The following is a 22,016-nucleotide window of genomic DNA, read 5'->3' on the forward strand; positions in this document are numbered from 1 at the left end:
TGTGGACCCCGACTCTACTACATTTAATAAAGTACTAGAGATTCATTAACTAAACTTTTGTTTATAGGTGAAAGAATAACACCTAATAATTCAAAGCTCTTGGAGATAATGCTGATTTTAATAAATATACTAACAAAGTCTAGTTTTAAAAGGCAGGAATTTGAAAGTCTATGTTACATAAATTTTACCTCTGGTAGGTTAGTACCATTTTTCAACATTTATTAATTAATAAAACTTCTGGGGCTTTCCTTGAGGTCTTCCCATTTTTTTCTCCATTTCTCTTTTCAGTTTATTTGCCTTGTATCTCTCAGCCATTAGGACAAGTTCCTCTGGAATACTCTGAAATTATTAAAAGTGTGATTAGGATTCAGAGTTGTATCCTACAATATACTAACACGCCTCCAAGTCATTTCAGTGAATCTACAAATAACATCTTCGCCAAAAAGAAATGTGTTTGCCTATTAAGCCTTAAGCCCATTTTCAGTCTATTAAACTAGTCAGATTTAAAATATACCCATCATTATGCTCCTCCCCTGCTGGAATAACCCTTCACCTTCTTCCCAGTGCCCTTAATATTCCTTTTTTGGGGTATCATTTTCTACACATTGCCTCACCTCTGCTCCTGAATGTTTCCACTGCAGGAACACCTACCCCATCTTCTACAACTTCCATTCCGCCCGGTGGTTTCCTCAGCAGGGTTTTCATTGCTCACTGACAATTTATTTCCCATAGCTCCTATTCTTTGCCATGTTATGAGCCCTCATAACATTTTAGAAACTTGTTTTTATCTGTTTTTCCTGATAAGCTGTGTGATCCAACACCTGGCATAATGACTGAAACACTAATGTGTAGATGTCTAATGAGTTGCATATTCTCACCTGATTTGCTCTTTCCAGAATATTAATCAATTCAGTGGCAACCCTCCAATCATTTCTAGTGATAAGAGTAATTGACATGCCGGTCCTCCTTAAATGTGAAGAGGAAAAAACTTCATGTAATTTCTTTTCTAATATGTACTGATTTAGTTAATACAGAAAATGTAAAAATAGATTCTACTTTTTTGCACAAAGACCAAATATATATTATTCATTGAGATTTAGGGTTATGCAAATAGCATTTTAGAACCTAAATACAGTCATTTCCTCAGTATTCAAAGGAACTTCTGAGGATATCAAAATCTGAGGATAATAAAGTCCCTTATATAAAATGTCATAGCATTTGCATAACATTTACATTCTCCTATATACTTTAAATCATCCCTAGAATACTTACCTAATATAATATAAATGGCAAAAAGAGCTATTATACTCTATTGTTTAGAGAATATGAAAATATATATATATATATTCAGTAGTCAATTCTTTGAAATATTTTAGATATTACCGAATACAATATAAATGCTATACATATAGCAGGGGACATGGCTCTGTGGTAGAACATCTGGCTAATATGTCTAGGGCCCTGGATTGAATCCCTAGTACTGAAAAAAAAAAAAAAAAACTACAATATGTTATTTTCTAATTTAAAGTTTTTAATTTGTTGTTACCCAGGATTGAGCCCAGGGGTGCTCTACCATTGAGCTATATCCCCAGCCCTTTTTGAGCTATGATTTTGCTAGATTTGCCCAGGATGGATTCAAACTTGCAGTCCTCCTCCCTCAGCCTCTGGAGTTGCTGAGATTATAAGTGTGTGCCAGTTGTGCCTGGCTTATTCCATACTACACTAGGCTTACTTCCTTATTTAGAGAATGACAAGAAATGACTGTAATCTACAGTTTAAATTGCACAAGAGGGTATGGTGGTAGGGAAGAAATTATTCTCTCTTAGCCTTACCAATTTGAACACTTTTTTCGGGGGATTGAGATGGAATCCAGAAGCACTTTATTGAGCTGTATCCCCAGTCCTTATTATTGTAATATTTGAGATATGGTTGCTTAGTGCCTTGCTGGCTTTGAACTTGCCATCCTTCTGCCTCAGCCTCCTGAGTTGCTGGGACTATAAGTGTGCTCCACCACACCTGATTCAATTTGAGCAATTTGTAAATGAAGTAATCACTTGTTATAGCTCAGTATTGTGACATTGTAGATATAAAAACTAAGTGTCAGAAATAATTACATGAAGCTAGTCATGGCAGGGTATAGTAGAATCTGGCCAAATGAACAAAGGAGCCAAGCAGGTTCTAAGGAGGATCAGAATTTATAAGGAAGAGAAAAATATGGTTTTCTGGGCAGGAATGGTCTGTGAGGGAAGTGATGAGAATCCAGAATTGACCTCTTCAAGGGTAGATTATGCTTACTTACCCTGCTCTTCCAGTTCTGCCTACTCTGTGTACATATTCTTCAATATTCCGTGGAAAATCATAATTATATACATGTGTGATATCATGGACATCAAGACCTCGAGATGCAAGATCAGTAGCAATCAGTATTCTCACTTTACCTAAAGTGTGAAAGCCAAATAAATATTAAATCATTCTGAAATAAACCAATCCAAAACAAATGAAAAGTGCATGTTCCTTTATTGTTCTTGGCATTGGGGAACAAACCCAGATATTGAGCTATATCTTAGCCCTTTATATTTTATTTTGAGACAGTGTCTTGCTAGGTTGCCCAAGCTGACCTTCATTTGGAATCATTATGTCTGTCTTCCCAGTAGCTGGGATTATAGGCATGGGCCACTAGACCTGGCCCTCCCATTATTGTTTAATCAGGTGAACTATTATTACTTTCATTAAAAAGCTTATTGAAAATGGTAGAATTTTTTGACTGATGGCAGATTACAACACAATAGATGAAATACTTGAGCAAGTGGTCACTGAACCAACTGGCCAATGTCAAAAAGATATATACCTTTAGATAAACTGTGACAGTTCCCTCCGCAAAGTAACACCTGGGTACACAGGTTTTAAATATCAGCATTTTGGAACTTGGCTACTTAGTTCTTAGAAGCATATTAATATTTAGAGCTCTAGTAAGTATATTTTGGAGCAATGCACACTGAAGGCATATTAACTTGGAAATGTGTTCCATGAAAAATGCTGTCATTCAGCCAAGCCCAGGTATAAACTTATTTTAAACTGTAACAGAAAACAGTTATATATATGTACCTGTTTTAAAGTTCTCTAATGCTTTCTCCCGATCACTCTGTTCTCTGTTGCCATGCAGAGACTCTACTGATATGTGTCTGAGAATTAGGTCACTCGATAAATGATCAGCGCTGAAAGACAAGGTAAGACAGAGATGCTTATTCTCACGACACCATCAACTCACTAGCTTTTCTTCTATTAGCAAAAAGTTGAATAACATTGTAAAGGACAAGTTGCCCCCATTTGAAATTAATATAATCCTAAGCAAATCAGTTTGGTTGATTTTAATGCAAGCATGAGAAAATACTTACACTGCTTTCCTGCTGACAAAGACAATGACTTTATCTTTAGGTGACATACTCTCCAGAAAAGTTTGAATATGAGTTCGTTTTTCTTCCTCTGTTGTGATGATTATATTTTGCTTCACTGTATTTACAGCCTGAAAGATTCAAAGATCATGGTATATAAAAATGAAGGAGACACCATTTAGTTCAAAATGCAATTTTGGTTAACTGCCAACAAAAAGCAAAGATCTTAGTAAAATTATTTATTTCCATTAAGCTCACCCTTTCACTTATTTATTCACATTAAGAACACTTGAATACTTGGCAGAGTATGCTGAACACAATGATTACTGCTGTAGGAAAATAAGCTCATGTCAAGCTTTTGACTCCTGAATTCTGGGTACCACTTAAAATGTAGGGTGGTCACACTACAAAAGAGGACTCTGAATTCAGTGAGTATTTTGATATTTTGACCCATTTAATAAAATATTTGGAAATACTACTGTTACCCTTCTTTAACCCATAAAATATTTATTTACATAGATAAGATTTTACTAAGCATTTAAAGAAGGAGGAAAAATCCAGCATTTATAAGGCCTTTCCTGAATGGCTAGTGGTTTTATAAAAGTATTTAATGATCTCCTGCAAATCCCTAATGATATATGGGGCTAGGAGACCCTGCTTTCCTTTTTTGGAGTGCCTTGCACAGTATGGCAATTGTTCTACCACTGGGCTACCTCTCTTGCCTAAGCAATGATCTATTAATTAATGATTAAGTAATGTACCAACAGAAAACTTTTTACCACATTTTTTACTGGCACATTGTTATAGCATAATGATAGGATTTATTTTACATCGTTTTTCTCCCCTTGGTCCTTTTCCTGTACTCTATTGGTCCTTTATTTTATTTTATTTTATTTTTGAGATTACCACTACCTCTCCTTTCCTTCTGGGTCTTTTATTCTTACAAATAAATTTTAGGACTGTTATTTCTAATGCTCTTAAAAAAAACTGTCAATGGTATTTTGATGAGAATTGTGTTCAATCTATAGATTGCTTTTTTAACATTATTAACTGTACCTATCCATGAACATATTCATTTTTCCAAAGGCAGAAACAGGTTTATTTAGGAAAGTCAAGGCACATTCAGAAAGAATGTGGGCTATCTTGAGAGTAAGTCAGTCTTTATCTTCTAATGTCTTTGGTTTATCTTCAGAATTCTATAGTCTTTCAACTCCACGGTTAGATTTATTCCTAGGTTTTTAGACTATTAAAAATGGGATTGTTTTCCTGATTTCTTTCTCAGTAGATTCATTATTGGTACATAGAAAAGTTACTAATTTTGCTATGTTGATTTTGTATTCTGCTGCTTTGCTGAATTTTCAAAGCTTTTTAATGGGGTTTGGGCTAACAATGTTTGAAGTCAATGATCAATTTTCACTTCATAAGAGAACACTAGACTTCCATATATACACATATGTAAACTTGTGTTTAGATCCTGACATACAAGTAAATATGAACAGCGACTTGATAGTTGATAATATTTAGGGATTATTGCAATTTTAAATGTCATAATGGTACTAGTTATTAAAATGAATCTTATTACACATATACACTGAAGAATATGGATAGGATATAGAGATAAAATTTTATGTGACTGTGATCAACTCTGAAATTGAGTAGGCAGAGCAGATAGATATGCCAAAATTGGCTGGGTTTTTTTTTTTTTTTTTTTTTTTTTTGCTTTTGTTTTGGAATTTTTGCTGCTAGGGATTGAACCCAGGGCCTTGTTCATTACCACTAAACATTTAGCTAGGTGTTTTAAATGTCATGAAAAAACCTTAATAAACATAGCAATAGTATTAATAATAAAAACAAGCTTACAACTAGATCCAAAGTACCAACATAGACAATCATTGGTTCTTTCAAATAAGACTGTGCAAGTCGACGGACAGCATAAGGCCAAGTAGCACTGAAAATAAAGATACACCAATATTAAAAATTTAATATAAATACATATTAAATTTATAATTTCTTAAGTTTACTATCAGTCAAGTTTCTGGTGAAAGCTAAGTTTACTATTTCCTATCTTTTCAATAAGGCAGATGTTACAGAACTTTAAGAATTACTGAGCTAAAGGTAATAAAAGCTACTAGAAACATGTATATAGGTTCAATTAAAAGTATTTACAAGCTGGCTGTGGTGGCACACTTCTATAATCCCAGCAACTTCAGAGGCTGAGGCAGGAGGATCTCAAGTTCAAAGCTAGCCTCAGCAAGTTAGCAAGGCCCTGAGCAACTTAGTGAGATTCTGTCCAAAAAAAAAAAAAGTGCAGGGTAAAGTGCCTTCTGGGTTCAATTCCCAGTTTTATAAAAAGTTTATAGATAGGTATGCTATTGCATGCCTGTAATGCCAGTTACTAATGAAGCTGAGGTAGGAGAATCCCAAGTTCAAGGACAGCCTTGTCAACCTAATGAGACCTTAATGAGACAGTAAAAAAGGCGTGGATGTAGCTCTGCATGCATGAAGTCCTGGATTTAATCCTCAGTACCCAAAGAAAAAAAAGAATTTAGTGTTAACCAAATACAAAAAAAAAAAAAAAAAAAAAAACCAACTAGTACTTTTCATACAATGTCAGACTTTTGCTGATATCACATACAAATCTTTTTACTGGGCATGGTGCCATATGCTTGTAATCCCAGCAATTTGGTAGGCTGATACAGGAAGATCACAAATTTGAGTCCAGTCTTAGCAACTCTGTGAGACCCTGTCTCTAAATACAAAAAGGGCTGGGGATATGGTTCATTGGTTAAGGGCCAATGGGTTCAACACCCAGTAAAAAAACAAAAACAAAAAAATAAACATACATCATTAAGTGCAGCAAAGGATATATAAAATTTAAATGTTTCTTCAACCATATATAAAATGAAAGTGGTATATCTTTTCAGTTTTATACTATCCTTAATGCAAATGATGACAAAGTATATAGAATGAGAAGAAATTGTTACATAAGTGTAGAGTATCTAAGGACAGGTGATTCTTTATTCAATGTAGGGCCTTCCAAGAGAAACAAATGTATACAAAGTCCCATCTGTAATTTAGGAATAGTTAAGAATAAAGCAGTCATCTTTATGCTTATGCTGAGTTGCTTAACTTAGTGAGGACATAGTATTCTCTTTCACCTAAAGATCTCAAAATACTTTCTAGTGATGGCTCCAAAATATTCTGGAGAACCAGTGAGAGTGAGATTCTAATCCACTGACTTATTTTACACAAATTAGGCATACCTACCTTGTCATAATAGTCTGTCTGTCAGGGCGTACATCTAACAAAATTTTCATTATCTGGGGTTCAAATCCCATGTCCAACATCTTGTCAGCTTCATCTAAAACCTGAATTCACAATTAAGAATGTACTTGATTAGATGAAATTTAGCCAATACGTATATTTTCTTTACAAATATAATAACCATTTTGCTGGGCATGGTGGCTCATGCCTATATTCCCAGCAACTTGGGAGGCTGAGGCAGCACTGTACCTTCCGTGCCAGTTTCAGCAATTTGGCCCGATAATCAGTAACTAAGACCTCGTCTCATTAAAAAGAAAGTACTGGGAATTTAGCTCAGTAGTAAAGCACCCTGGATTCAATCCCTAGCACCAAAAATCAAAACCCAAGAATTCCTCATATCCCTAGAGATCAAAATAATTAAGCCATTGGAAGTCATAAGAACACTGATTTATTTTTGTTGGCTTTCCAATATCTTCTTCTAAATATATTTAATGAAAATAAATACCTAAATATCCAAGTAGATTTTAATAATTCCTTTTTAATTAACTACATTTTACAATTCTTTTAACATACTAAAAATAATTTACAATATTCCTAGAACCTAAAACCATTATATTATTAACCATTCTAAAATTTTAAGAAGCAGTTTTTTCCTCCCAACATTCCCAACTTCTACATGATTACCAAGTATGTTACACTTCTCAAGTTCACAAAGTTATTCATTTGAAGATCATTCAGTCTTCCAGGAGTTGCAATAATGATGTCTACACCTTTGGAAACATCTTGTATTTGTCCATCTCTATCTCCACCACCATATACACAAACACTTTAAAAAAATCCAGAGGTTCATGTTTAGACAAACAGTATCCCATAACTGAAAATCTCATTAAACCTATACATTCTAGGTATACAATAAGATGAAATTAATATCAAATAACTTTCTAAGAACAATCCAAACCACCAGTTCACAGTGGTGCAAATTAAAGAACCGTGTAACATGACTTAACCATATTACACAGCTATGGTTGATTGGATCAGTAGTGAATAAAGACCTAACCCATGTTAAGCTCTACAGCTCCTAAATATATGAGAAGCAAGAGGATGTATAAATTTACAAATCTCTAACGTATGAATTCTTAATCCTGATGACACAGGAGGCTGAGGCAGGAGGATTGTCAGTTCCAGACCAGAGCCTGCAACTTAGTAAGACCCTATCTCAAAATAAAGGGCTTGTAATTTAGCTAAGGTGTAAGGCACCCTGTGTTCAACATCTAGTATAGAATAAATATATAAATGAATGTATAAATATTTGAGGAAAGATGTTTGCTCTGATATAAATATCATAAAATGTATTTATGTATTGCAATATCACAATGGTACCCCATTAATATACAATTTATGGTCTGGGGAAATAGCTCAGTGGTGAACACTTCCTTAGCATATGCAAAACCCTGAGTTGGTTCCCAGTATCACAAATAGATAAATATTTTCTTATACTGGCACAGAGTTGGCCAAAGAAATTACTTACCTTCGAAGACCTTTATATGAATATTTAGAACATTCAGCTTCAACTTGAAGTGCTAATTCCCGAGTTGGTGTAAGGACTAACATGCCAGGTCCATTCCTTTTCTCTCTAGCTCTTTGGAAAGAAAAAGATTGCCTATCTCACATGTACGGTACACTTAGTACAAAAATTTACAACAATGAGTGTCAAAGACATATGCAGAGACACATTTGCACCTTTTAAGATATGATTATAATATCCTTCAGTATGCTTTGGCGTACTGTTCTTCACATAACAAATAAAATAAGCTAATGGTAAGTTTGTGTAAATTATTTGATTTCAAAAGCAATAGTTACCATAAATTACAGAAATACAGGAAATCATACACATAAAAACTCAATGCTCCAAATAAAGTAGTTAAATTCTGATAGGGTTTTGTCATGGCTTAAATGACGAATGATCAATATACCAGTCTTGCCTCGTCTCTGTACAAAATGAATTTATGTTTAAGGGGTCTTATACTATGAGGGTGGAATGGCTCACTAACTGTACCAATGGCAGAGGCCATATGAACTCATGGGAACCATGTGGCAGCCATTTGCAAGCTTCCAGTACAACTGCTGTGAAGGCATATTCTCTTGTCAGTGCAGATCATAACAGGGAATGGTACTGTATGCATTTTAAGATCTGGCCTAGAATATTTTGTTCTTCCCTACCTACAAAACAGAAATAACAAGAGAATAAACCCAATGTTCCAAATATCCACTTTTTCATTTAACATGGTCTCTTCATTAACATTTTTATTTAAAATATGAAACATTTTCTCACTGAAGAGAGAACTGTATAACATGATAATTTAAATAATTTGAATTCAGTGTTTCTCTATTAAGGCTTTTTGTAGACATTATCTATTGCTTCCTAAAAATATTTTGTCAATTTATACATTCATCAGCACTGTATAGGCATGTACTTGCCAGAGACAAGGCATTCCTTTTTGATTGATGTAATAAAGGAATCTAACATTTTTGGTGTCTAGCTTTGAAACCATAAAGAGAACACAGCCAAAGGATTTCTTACACTGGTTGAGAGTCTAGATGAATAAATCCAGGCATTAAATAGGATAGCGTCTTCCCTGTTCCAGTTTGAGCTACTCCAATAAGATCTATTCCTTGTAGAACTATTGGCCATGCTTGTGACTGAAAAAGAATGATAAACTGTAAAAAACGCATCTCTTCTCATTACATCTTTCCCCAGCTCCATACTTCATTTAACAATTTTGAATGCAAGGCCTTGGTGGGAGTGATAGAACTAGGAAAAAGTTCAAAAGAGACAATTGTTCTATGGTGATTTAATATCAGATACTGCTTGGGAGGAAATATTCAGTAAAACACTAGAATTATGGAAAGCATACCTGAATTGGTGTTGGTTGCTGGAAACCTGCCCTTTTAATGTTTTCCATAACTTCAGGGTAAGATTGAAAGGCATCTTCAAATTTACAGGTAGGATTGGGGATAGGACGCTTCTCACCATCTTTCAAGTCATCACATGTTATATTAAAATTTTCCTTCCTTTACAGAAAAAAAAATAAAAATGGAGGATTAGGAGCTTAGGTCACTTTACTCCCCAAGAAAGAAATTTCTAAAAACAGTTTATCACTTAGAAATTCAACTATGAATGATTAAAATCAGAGTACTAGAAAATTTAGAGTGAAACATTGTTAGCAGCATAATTATATTCAGTTTCTCAGCTTAGTAGTCACATTTAAGTGCTAATAGCTATATATTTCTATTCCAGACACAAATTAAAAACCATTTTCCATCATAGTGTATTTTATTGGATACCAAAGTTCTAAAATATATTTGCCTAAAGAGTTAATGCTAATAACAATCATGCAAAGGCACACTTAAGTTAACAATAAACTACATACCTCCAGATATTTACTTGCACCTCCGACATAGAACTTGTTGTTGGAGATTCAACATAAAAGTTTTTCTTGATTGGAGGTAAATCTGGGATAAAGATGAAAATCCAAACTTTGGTAATATGAATTTACATTTCATGAACATTTATTCAAAGCCACAGAAACAAACTAAAATACCTATTGATTCAACATGCATACAGATAATTTAGATGTTTCTATAGTTTACCACCAAGAGTTATGCCAGTCTAGGAGATTTCCTTTAGCTTTGTAATTTTTCACCCAGGAAAGAGATCTTTAATATTGAAGTTTCAAATAAACTAAAGCATGCTTAAGATAGAAAAACACAATTTATGATGTTTCCTCTCAAACATAAACTTAACAGTTTATATCATTACTTTTTAGGAATTAAATTTTCATTATTATTCTGCTTTATCCAGCAATATCTTATATGCCTATGATACCTCTTCCAAACTTAAATCTTTCCTCTGGTTTCCCATACCAAATCTCTAACAGATCTATTGTTGAGGTAGCTCTGGAAACTTAACGTACAGATGTGCTGACAGTGATGTTAGTCACTTATAATTTGATCATCCTATTTCAGTGTGTTACTTTTTAATTAAATATAAAAGATGCAGTATTGCTACCTCACTCTAATTGCCCAGATTATTATCTGCAACATACCCAGATCTAATATACCATGTGTGCAATTTCATTTAAAATTCAAAAATGGCCAAGTGCATGGCACTCGCCTGTAATCCCAGTGACTCAGGAGGCTGAGGCAGGATCACAAGTTCATTGCCAGCCTCAGCAATTTATAAAAAATAAAAATGGCTGGGGACTTAGCTCAGTAGTAAAGTACCCTTGGGTTCAATCCCCATATAAATAAGTAAATAAATGAATGTTAAAAATGCCTGATGGGGTGGTGCATGCCTATAATCCCAGTTAACTCAGGAGGCTGAGGCAAGAGGATCACAGTTGGAGGCCAGCCTCATCGAATTAGTGAGACCTTGGTGGTCTCATTGGTAGAGCACCCATAGGATCAATTCCCAGTACTGAAAGAAAAAAATATCCAAGAAAAAACCATCTCAATATGTTATGCTTTTTATGATTTAATGGTTTTCCATTTTTCTCAATCTCATCAGCCAGGTCATTCCAAGATAAATTTTTGGTCAACCACCACAACAACTTGTGGTTGGCATGTTTAGTCACTTCACATTTAACCCTTGGGCTTGATTTTCTTCCCTTTTTCTTAACCTTTTTATAGTGAGTTAACTCACATAAGGTATAAGTGTAATATTTAATTTTCCATTCATAAAATAGAAAACATATAGAAATAATCATGACCTAGAGATCAATGACAAATAAGTTTTCTATTTTTCATTTGAATTTCATTACTAAAAATATGGCGGATATCTTACAGAGAAGAACTGAAGTAACTAATAGCATGTGTGAATCTTAGGATGTAGCACGGACCTGCCCACTTTTTTTTTTCCCATTTCACAGCATCCTCTCGAATTTGATCCCAATCTATCAATGGCTGATCTTCTGTAACACTGTCATTTGTGCTTGCATTTCTTCCAGCAGGTTGGAATGCAACGATATCTGTTAAAATATTTATACCAAATTAGTTTTATAATAGTTTGTCTGCACAAAATCCTCAAAGCTATTTTTGTTTTTTAAAAATATTTTAGTTGTCAATGAACCTTTATATGCGGTGCTGAGAATTGAACCCAATGCCTCACACATGCTACCCAAGCACTCTACCACTTAGCCACAACCTCAGTCCCTCAAAGCTATTTTTCTATTCTGTTTAAGGATCAGAAGTGGGGATGTTGATGCACACCTGTAATCCCAGCTACTTGGAACCTGAGACAGGAGGATCAAGTTCAAGACTGGCTTGGGTAACTTAGCAAAACTGTGTCAACATAAAAAAATTTTTTAAATGGCTAGGGATGTAGCTCAGTGGTAGGCTGCTTGCCTAGCAAGTATGAGACTTTGAGTTTTAATCCCCAGTACCAAAAATAAAACAAAAAAATTGAATATGAAAAATAATTCTTGAAATATAAAATTCATTTTTTTTGGTTAACCTAGCATGAGCAAGGAGATCCCAACACCACAAAAAAATAGTGGTGAGAGGGATCATAATATACTACCATGATAATCTAGTCACATGGGTTTTGTTATCATTTATTAGCTTATGAAAATTTTATTTACTAGTAAAATAAATGAGAGTCTCGTGTGTACTAAAATACTATAAGTTATATTACCCCATCTTGACAGATAAAATGATGCCTTTTTAGTTTACATTCCAAGAAACACTAAGGAGGGGAAATGTGGCCATCAGAACTCAAGTTTATACTCTTTTTACTTTCAACTTGCATCTAGATATGGTTCAATAATGGTTTTTTCTCTAGTTTTTGGATTTTAAATATTTCAATGATTAAGCATTTTTCCAAGTCATCCTTGATCTAGGGAAAAGAAGAGTCAGAAGCCCACGATTAATCCTCACCATTATTATTGTTTTAAGTGTATGAAAGGGTTATTTTCAATTGCCTGTAGGTGAAAGCAAGCTAAACTGAACTACAGACTTGACAATTTAATTTGAGGAAAGAAAGTAATCTGGTCTTCTATATAAAAAAATATGACTATGAAAATAAAAACCTATGTCTCAAGAAATGAATCAAATATAATGGCTTATAACAAAGAAATTTTTAAGTTTTTAAAGGGAAAATTTACTTACCAACTCTGCGTTCTGGATTGTAATTTTCTTGTTTTTTAACAAAATTTTCTATCATTGCCTTTGCTTTTATTTGCATTGTCTTGTTGCCAAAAATTTTGACTTCTGCCTCAGGATTTCCTTTTATTATCTGGATATAAGAGGAAGAATAGGTAAGAATGAAGTCCCTTCACACCTATCCCCGTCACTCAACCTCAAATAATATAATAGGATATAGTGTTACTATAGATGAATATCTAAATTTCTCACGTGAAGAGAAGGCTTGTTATATCCACTCTGGGATTTAACTCATGATTGGATGGGGAGTATCAGGACAATCTATAGATTAAAAAACTTACAGCTAGAAAAATTAATTCAGGCTGGGTGTGGAGGTACCCTCCTAATTCTAGGAACTCGGGAGGCTGAGTAAGGAGGATTTCAAGTTCAAGGCAGCCTGGGCAACTTAGTTAGACCCTATTTCTTCTTTTTTTAATACATATTTTTTTGAAATTTTTTATACCTTTATTTTTATTTTTATGTGATGCTGAGGATTGAACCCAGTGCCTCATGTGTGCTAGGAAAGCGCTCCACCACTGAGCAATAGCCTCAGCCCATAGACCCTATTTCAATATTAAAAAATAGAAAGGTCTGTGGATATAGCTCAGTGGTAGAGGGTCACTGGGTTCCATCCCCAGAATGGCCAAAAATAAACAATTCAGCAAGTGTTAGAGGGAAAATTAGAACATTAATCTCACAGGTGATAATACTTTGAAGTCTGAATTCTCTCATCTATGATGGGACTATTTTGGCAGGTTTATTGTACAGAATTGTAGGGCTGAAGTGGATTAAACTGTTATGTGGATAAACATTTACATTCTTTATTATTTTATTGGACCTGGATATTGAACCCAGGGGCACTCCACCACTAAGCTACACCCCCAGCCCTTTTTTCTTATTTTGTGACAGGGTCTAAGTTGCCCAGGTTGTCTTCAATCTTGTGAACCTCCTGTCTCAGCCTCCTGAGTTGTTGGGATTATAGGCATATGCCACTGGTCCCAGCTAGATAAAACTTATTGAACTGCCAGGTTACTTATATAAAATTTTAACTCCACGCATTACATGTATAGACATGTATACCGTTATGGAGGTAACTTCTTTTTCTTTCTTTTTATTTTGGTACCAGTGATTGAACCCAGGGGCACCTTACCACTGAGCCACATCCCCAGCCCTTTTTTGTCTTTATTTTGAGACAGGGTTTGACCAAGTTGCTTAGGGCCTCACTAAGTTGCTGAGGCTGACCTGAACTTGTTTTCACCCTGCCTCAGCTTCCTGAACTGCTGGGATCATAGGTGTATGTCACAGTGCCTGGCTGGAGGATAAATTCAACAAGGCTGATATTATGACATTGAGGATAGAATTTTTAACACCTTTAAACATGCCCAACAGCAGATAACCTCACTGAAAAATCATCTAGAAACTACTATACACTAAATGCTGCCTTAGGCTGGTGAATCAATGCTCATCATCTGCGGAGTTTACAGAAACAACATTGTGTAAGTCCTGAAATGAGGCAGTCATAAGATGTTGACATAGAAAAGGGATACCTACATAGAATGGTGAGCAGGACAGCAGGAAGCCTTAGACCTCCCTGATGTGATAACTAAGCTTACCTGAATGAGTAAGAGTGACTTATAAGATGACACCAATATAGGAGAGTATTTGGAAATGTGTGGTAGTGTTCAGGACAGTAAGGGAGGTTAAACATGCTAGCTCATTGAACCATGCTGAGGAGTCTGAACTTAAAGGCTAAGATACCATGATAGATTTTATGCAGGAAAGGAATGTGAACGTAATTTATGTTTTAGACTGTTCAAACTCCACTAGAGAATTGTTACAGGGGGAGAAGAATGGAAGCAGAATGTATAGTTAAGGGAGAATACTAATGATGACATTTCCCCTTGAGAAGTATGATCAACAGACCAAATCAGTGAAGGAAAAGGAAGTACCACAGAAGATAATCAGATTTCTGACTTCGAACTCAGTAAATGATACCATCTCTTGCACTAACATTGTGAACACAGGAGCCAGGTTTCAGGGGAGGGGCTCAGACAGGTTGTCATTTGGGGCATGATGAGTATCACACAGATAAGTGTAGATCAAATCTAAAGATTTATACCTCTGGCTCTTTCTCCCTCTCTTTTTGCTTCCTGGCTGGCAGGTGGTAAGCAGCTTTGTTCCACTACACCTTCCCCACCAAGAGGTTTTGCCTCACCTCAGGCCAATAGCACTGGGGCCAAGCAACCATTGCCTGAAACCTCTGAAACAGGAGTCAAAATAAATCTTTCCTCTTTGAAAAAAAAAAGACCTATACCTCTGAAAAATCACAAAACCTATGCACGAAAAGACTATGGCACAGGTAAATTCTTAACTATCATTATGAAGAGCTTTAGCAACTTATGAGAATATGTTAATAACTAAGCAGAAACTAGAGTTAGGTCTTCTCTTAGGAATGAACTATATACACTTTTAGGGTTTAAGAACACAGATGACAGCTGGGCATGGTAGTGCACTCCTGTAATCCCTGTGACTCAGGAGGTTGAGGCAGGAGGATGGCAAGTTTGAGGCCACCCTCAGCAAATTAGTGATGACCTCAAATTAGTGAAACCCTTAACTCAAAAAAAAAAAAAAAAAAAAAAGACCAAAAAGCTGACTAAAACAGCCCTTGTGTTTAGTTGCTTATAGGGCTTTTTCTTTTTATATGAAATTAAAGCATATTTTATGTTTTAAAAAAATGAGATGTACCTCTGGTAAAACACCACTGGGTTCAATCCCCAGCATAAACACACACACACACACACACACACACACACACACACACAAAAGATGACTTACCTGTATTCTAGTGTTTGTCATATTTTGGATTTCTTTTATTTTTGACCCTCCACGACCTGTTTTTAAAAGTAAAAGAGAGAAGGAATAGGACTATAATAAAAGGGATTATACATACTTTCCTCAAAGAATCTTGTCTAGCTCTTCCCCAAGATCATTTTATTCCACATTTTCCAAGTATTACAAATTTTTGTGGAGGCTTCTTTCTCAGCAGGGGAGTCCAAGAACCCTACCACAACCTATGCAAAAAACTAATGGATCCACACTGGAACAAGTATGCACAACAAAAATTCAGTTTAAAAAAAAGAAGGTCAATAGCTGGGCATAGTGGAGCATGCCTGTAATCCCAATGACTAGGGAACCTGAGGCAGGATTGCAAGTTCAAGGCCAGCCTCAGAAATTTAGCAAGGCTCCTACTTAGTGAAACCCTGTCTTGAAATAAAAAGGGCCATGAATGTAGCTTAGTGGTAAAGTCCCTGGGTTCAATCCCCAGCACAGTAAACAGTAAATAAGAAGGCAATGGAGTAGACACTTCCCAAAAGGACTAATAGGAATCTAAGATGTTTGATATCACTGATTAGGTAAATGCAGATAGAAATTGAAACCACAGGATGATATATCACCTCATACCTGTTAGAATGGTGATTACGAAAAAGAAAAAATAGTAAGACATTGGAACCCTTGTGCACTAATGGTGGGATTGTCCAACCACTATGAAAAACAGTATGGAGTTAAAAAAAAAAAAAAAGCCAGGTACAGTACTGCATACCTGTAATCCCAATGACTCAGGAGGTGGAGGCAGGAAGATCACAAGTTCGAGGCCAGCCTCAGCAAATTAGTGAGGCCCTCACTAACTTAGTGAGACCCTGTCTCAAAATTCAAAAATGGACTGGGATGTAGCTCAGTGGTAAAGCACCCAAGTTCAATTCCCAGTTCAAAAAAAATTAAAGGGTCAAGGTATATAGAGAGCTTGCCTACCATAAGTGAGACCCTGGGTTCCAACCCCAGAGATGGAAGAGAGCTTGCCTACCATGTGAGACCCTGGGTTCCATCCCCAATAGGGGTTTTGGGGAAGCCTGACATAGTACAGCATTCCCACTTCAGAGTATACATCCAAAAGAGCTGAAGCTGGGTGTGTCAAAGGGATTTTTGCACTCCTGTGCTTATAGAAGCACTTTCACAATAGTCAAAAGCTGGAAAGAACCCCAAATGCTCAGCAATGGATAAATGGATAAACATACAAAATGGAATATCATTCAGCCTTAAAAGGAAAATCCTGTCATGCTACAAAATGGGTAAAGCTTGAGCACATTATGCTAAGTAAAATAAACCAATTACAAAAGACAATTACTTCATAACTACATATTTAAATATCTGAAGTTACCAAACTCAACCAGAACAGAATGGTGGTTGTCAAGAATGGGAACCTGGGAGAGCTGTACAATGGTCATAGTTTCAGTCATGCAAGCTCTAGAGATCTGGGATGCAACTTTGTCCTAATTGTTAATTCAGAACTGTACATTAAAAAAAAAAAAAAGTTGGAGCTGGGTTTGTGGATTAGTACTAGGATTTGCTTAGCATTCATGAGGCACTGGATTCCATCCCCAGCTCTACCAAAATTGAATAATAATTTGTTATGCTTTTATATCAAAGTTAAAAGTAATTGGATCTGGAGCTAGGGATGTATTTTAGTGATACAGTGTGTGCTTAGTATTCACCAAGTCCTGGGTTCCATCCCCAGCATACATGCATAAACGCTCAGATACACACACAAACAGTGTTAGATACAGATTCAACAAAGTCAGTGCACTGTAGTACAGTGGCCTCACTTTACAGCTACTTGTTAAATGCCGAAAATTGATCCATTTGGGAATAAGCTATCTGTCCTAAGACCTGATCGTTTAAAGCATCCCTCTTTTTTCCCAAAGATAATCTAGTCTTCTGGGAGTTGCTCCCCCCAAAACTTTTCTATAAAATGTCAAAACATGCATTAAACTATTCGAGCCCCAGAAAGTTTTAGAAATTATCCCAGAGAGAGATGTGTATCTCATTATATGGCAGCTGATAGGCGGAAGAGCAAATGAGGAGGGGTACACTTGCCCGGACCCACCTATATTCCTCCCTACCCTTGCCCGCCACTCCCATTCTCTTGCTCTCACCGATCACCGCTCCGACCAAGTCGTTTTTGAATCCAAAGCAGAGCGGCGGTTCCCCGCGACCAGCCGCCACAGCCTCAGGGGGGCCAGAGGGCTCTCTCCAGCCGCCACTTCTGCCGCCCCTACTACTTCCCCGACCTCGTCGATTCAGCTCCTCTGCCGCTCTCCTCTCCGGAGCCCGGGGCACAGTCGAGTTTCGCCGGGAAGCAACGACCCAAGGGGAAGCGTTGGCTCCTGCTTCTTGCCGAGACATGGTTCTGCGAAGATTCTGCGCGCCGGACCTATCAGGCTCTGCACCACCCAACAGCGCCGTCGTATAAGTCCTGTGCTAAGGCACTCACGCAGCCGCTACTTAAGGACCCAGCGCGAGGCTCGCCCCGCCCCTGACCCGCCCCGCCCCACCCTTGCTGCGCAGTCATTGGCCTGTGGGCGTTGTGGGCGGAGCCCTGCAGTTTTAGCCAATCGGTCTCTCAATCTTGGGAGCGTGCTTTGACCTAGTCGATGGCGTCGATCGTGTGGGTGTTCCTTTTCAGGCGTGGGACTTTTCCCTACCTCCCTCCGTGCGCCTCTCCCTATTAAACACCCACCTTCACTACTCCGCATCTTAGTGCCTTGGAAACGTTTTCAATTGTGCTTCAAAAAGCTAATCACTTTTATAACGTGGCTCAATCCACGCATTAAAAAATCTGAAAGAATTTATAATCCCAGCGACTCAGGGAGGCTGAGGCAAGAGGATCGCAAATTTGAGGCCAGCCTGGGCTATTTAGGGAGACTGTGTCTCAAAATAAAAATAAAAAGGGTGGGTGTGTAGCTTAGTAGGACAGTGTCCCTGGGTTCAATCCCCAGTACCGGAAAAACAAAACAAAACAAACTTGGAAAAAAAGGCTGTATGTAGTGGTATACACCTGTAACTCCAGCGACCATGGAGGCCATAGCAGAAGAATGGCAAACTCAATGCCAGCCTGGGCAATTTAGCAGACTGTCAAAAATGAACAAACCAACAAATAACAACTGGGGATGTAGTTCAGTGATAGATCCCTCTGGGTTCAAACCCTAGCAAAACAAAACTCTTGAAGCAGAAGGTTAGGATCGTATCCTTGTTATGTAAGCACTGCTTTCATATATTTAAACCTATTTTTAAAAATAATCACTAATAATAAAAAGAACATTTATGACAAAAAAAATTTAGTTTTAAAATCTGACCCTAGTTTTAAAAAATGTATCTGATGACCCACAGTTTTAAAATTATTGGCTTGAAGCGAGGCGCGGTGGCGCAGCCCTGTAATCCCAGAGACTCATGAGGCTGAGGCAGGAAGATCGCAAGTCAAAGTCAACCTCAGCAATTTAAGGACGTCCTAGGTAACTTAGTGAGACCCGTCTCAAAGTAAAAAATAAAAATTGCTGAGTTATGATAGTGCATAACTCAATGGTTAAGTGCCGCTGAGTTCAATCCCTGGTACCCATTCTATCCCCTCCACCTCAAATTACTGGTTTGAGCCCATGGCGGTGACACAATCCTGTAATACCAGCAACTCCCCCGATGGAGGTAGGAGGTTTGCAAGTTCGAGACCAGCCCGAACAGTTTAGTGAGACCCTATCTCAAAGTAAAAAGAGCTGGGGATGTATAATTCAGTAGCCACCTTCCAGCCTGAGTTTAATCCCCAGTGCTGAAAAAAGCAGAGACAAAAGACAAAAACCAAAAATAAACAAAAACAACAGGCTTGAAAGATGTTGTTCAGTGCTTCACACACCATCATTTCAATGTTTGTTCTAGTTTCAGAGCTAACAAAATTAACGACTTTCAGTTGATAATGCTGCATCAGTGTAGCTTCATCCATTGTAACAAATGTACTCTTCTGGTGAGTGATGATGGTTGGCTATGTATGTATGTTGGGAGAGGGGACTGAGAAGAAAATGGAAGATATCACTACTTTCCCCTAAGTTTTGTTGTAAAACTAAAATTCCTCTGAAAGCACCCCCTTTTAAATAAACAGGATTGAACCCCCTGAGCCAAATCCCGAGAGACAGGGTCTCCCTAAATTGCTTAGAGTCTTGCTACATTGCTGAGGCTGGCCTTGAACATGCAATCCTCCTGTCTCAGCCTCCTCAATTAGGGATGGTGGCATTACAGGCATGAGCCACCCCACCCAGCTAAAGCCTTTTCTTAACTGAAAACAAAACTTTTTCTTTTCTTTTCTCTTTTTTTTTTTTTTTTTTTGTACCAGGAATTTGAACTCAGGACATTCAACCACTGAACCATATCCCCAGTCCTATTTTGTATTTTATTTAGAGACATGGTCTCACTGAGTTGCTTAATGCCTTACCCTTGCTGAGGCTGGTTTTGATCCTCCAGTCTCAGCCTTCGGAGCTGCTGGGATTACAGGTGTGCTCCCCGGTGCCTGGCTCGTCTCTCTTTTTCCTTTTTCTTTTTTTGTACTAGGGATTGACACATCCTCAGCCTTTTCTGTTTTTTATTTTGAAACCGGGTCTATCTAAATTGCTGAGGCGGGCTTTAAACTTGCAATCCTTCTGCCCCAGACTCTAGTCGATGGGGTTACAGGCGGGCGCCACCATGCCCAGCATAATTTTGATTTTGTTTTTAATTGAATCGGGTAATTCCTTGTGCTGGCGCAGGGGATGAACAAATGATATTTTGATACTGTTATCCCGAAGGACAAGGAGGGGTGAGAAACGGTATCCAGAACGGTAATTTCAGGTAATACGGATCTTTGTACTCTTCTATATTTTATACTTGTCACAAAATAGAGCAAAATCCAATTCTCCCCAGATCTGTGACAGCAAAACCGTTTGCTAGAAAAAGCGGTAGAATCTCTTATCCCAGAGCAGGGTGGCTGCAGGAATTCCACATTCTTCAACCACCTTGCTTCCCCAACCGGCCCACTCCCGCAACTCGGCCCCGCACTGAAAAGGATTAAAAGATTAAAAGACACTTCGGGGTTCCTTTTGAGCTGAGTCCCCTGAGGCTGTTTTCTTTCACCAGGCAGGCAGAAAGGTGTGCACTCCCCGGTACTTTTGCCTCGGGTGAACTGCAGGAACCTCTACCTGGCTCCCGAGGCAAAAGCTAATCCGCCCAGATCTCGGGCGACATTTCCACTCCACTTTTTGAATCTCAGAAGGTGAGTCCGGCCTTTCGCCTGCTGCCAGGCGATTTCTTTGGTTCATCTGGGTTCCTAGAACTCCGGCTCTGACCTGGCAAGGATTCTCTGGGACCCGCTTTCTCAGCCTGGCTTCCCCAGCAACTCCGGGGCGCCAGATGAAAGCCTGGCCCCGGCTCGCGCGCTTGCTCTAGCGTTTGCCAAGAGTCCCTAGGCGAGCCCCACCTGTCGCATTGGCTAGGGGTGGAGCAGGTGAGAGTGGAAGGTTCCTCTCCTTTGAAAAACTTATTTTTGAGCCAGTCAGGCAAGGAACCACCTTCCCACCAGGGGGCAGCAAACAGTCTTTGGCTCTTGGAGCAGCGGAGTAGACAAGTTCCACTGAAATGTAGGCAGACACTAATGTGTGAATTCAGGGGGACCCTCACTCTGGGAAACACCCCGGACTACCTGAACCAGGGAGGCTGCCACTTTCTTATATTGACACCTATAATCTGTCAGACTCTCTTTTCATTTAATTCTTAAGTCCCCCTGCCCCCCCAAGGCATGGGTAGGTTTATTTAAGAAAGTAGAAAAAAAATTCTTTGGAGAATGGGGGAAATCTCAAAGGAGATGCCTCTGGATTAGAGTAAGGAATATGCACACAAAGGAGAAGGCGGGCTATCTCCGTGTGGAGACAGACTCATTTGATTATTTCAAAACTCTTTTGATGTGGCTGTGGGAATTCCTAATTCAAGGATAAAGAAACATCAGAGAAGCTCTGCACTTGGGAACCCAAAGAGATGTGATCCCGAAGCCAGACCTTTTCTGTGGTACAACTTTGCCATTTAAGTACCCATAGCTGAATTTCTAGTCGGAAGGGGATTTCGGCCTGGATCTGCAGTCCTCTTTTCAACAACAACAACAAAACAAACAAACAATTCTTCTGAATTAGGAGAGCTAATTTAAGCCTGAAAGTGATTACAGAGTTAATGTGTTCATGGATACAATCTGAAAAAATAAAAATATAACCCACAATTTATTCCAAGTTTTTTTGAGGCAAATTTCTGAGATTGTACTGT

The 22,016-nt window shown here is 37.8% G+C and overlaps 1 protein-coding gene across 1 annotated transcript; it reads right to left on the bottom strand.

Annotated features, from left to right (window-relative positions):
* Positions 1 to 225: 225 nt before the first annotated feature.
* On the bottom strand, positions 226 to 18,095 carry Ddx43 (DEAD-box helicase 43). Its single transcript, XM_047558510.1, has 16 exons — positions 17,846 to 18,095; positions 15,690 to 15,745; positions 12,822 to 12,948; positions 11,555 to 11,683; positions 10,088 to 10,169; positions 9,572 to 9,728; positions 9,238 to 9,356; positions 8,185 to 8,295; positions 7,341 to 7,482; positions 6,660 to 6,760; positions 5,253 to 5,340; positions 3,396 to 3,523; positions 3,106 to 3,215; positions 2,300 to 2,438; positions 879 to 966; positions 226 to 339 (listed from the first exon to the last, which is right to left on the bottom strand). The coding sequence occupies exons 1-16, from the start codon at positions 18,093 to 18,095 to the stop codon at positions 226 to 228; spliced, it is 1,941 nt and encodes a 646-aa protein (XP_047414466.1).
* Positions 18,096 to 22,016: the final 3,921 nt, after the last annotated feature.

This window comes from Sciurus carolinensis, chromosome 7, assembly GCF_902686445.1.
Source record: "Sciurus carolinensis chromosome 7, mSciCar1.2, whole genome shotgun sequence".
Classification (NCBI taxonomy): Eukaryota; Metazoa; Chordata; class Mammalia; order Rodentia; family Sciuridae; genus Sciurus; species Sciurus carolinensis.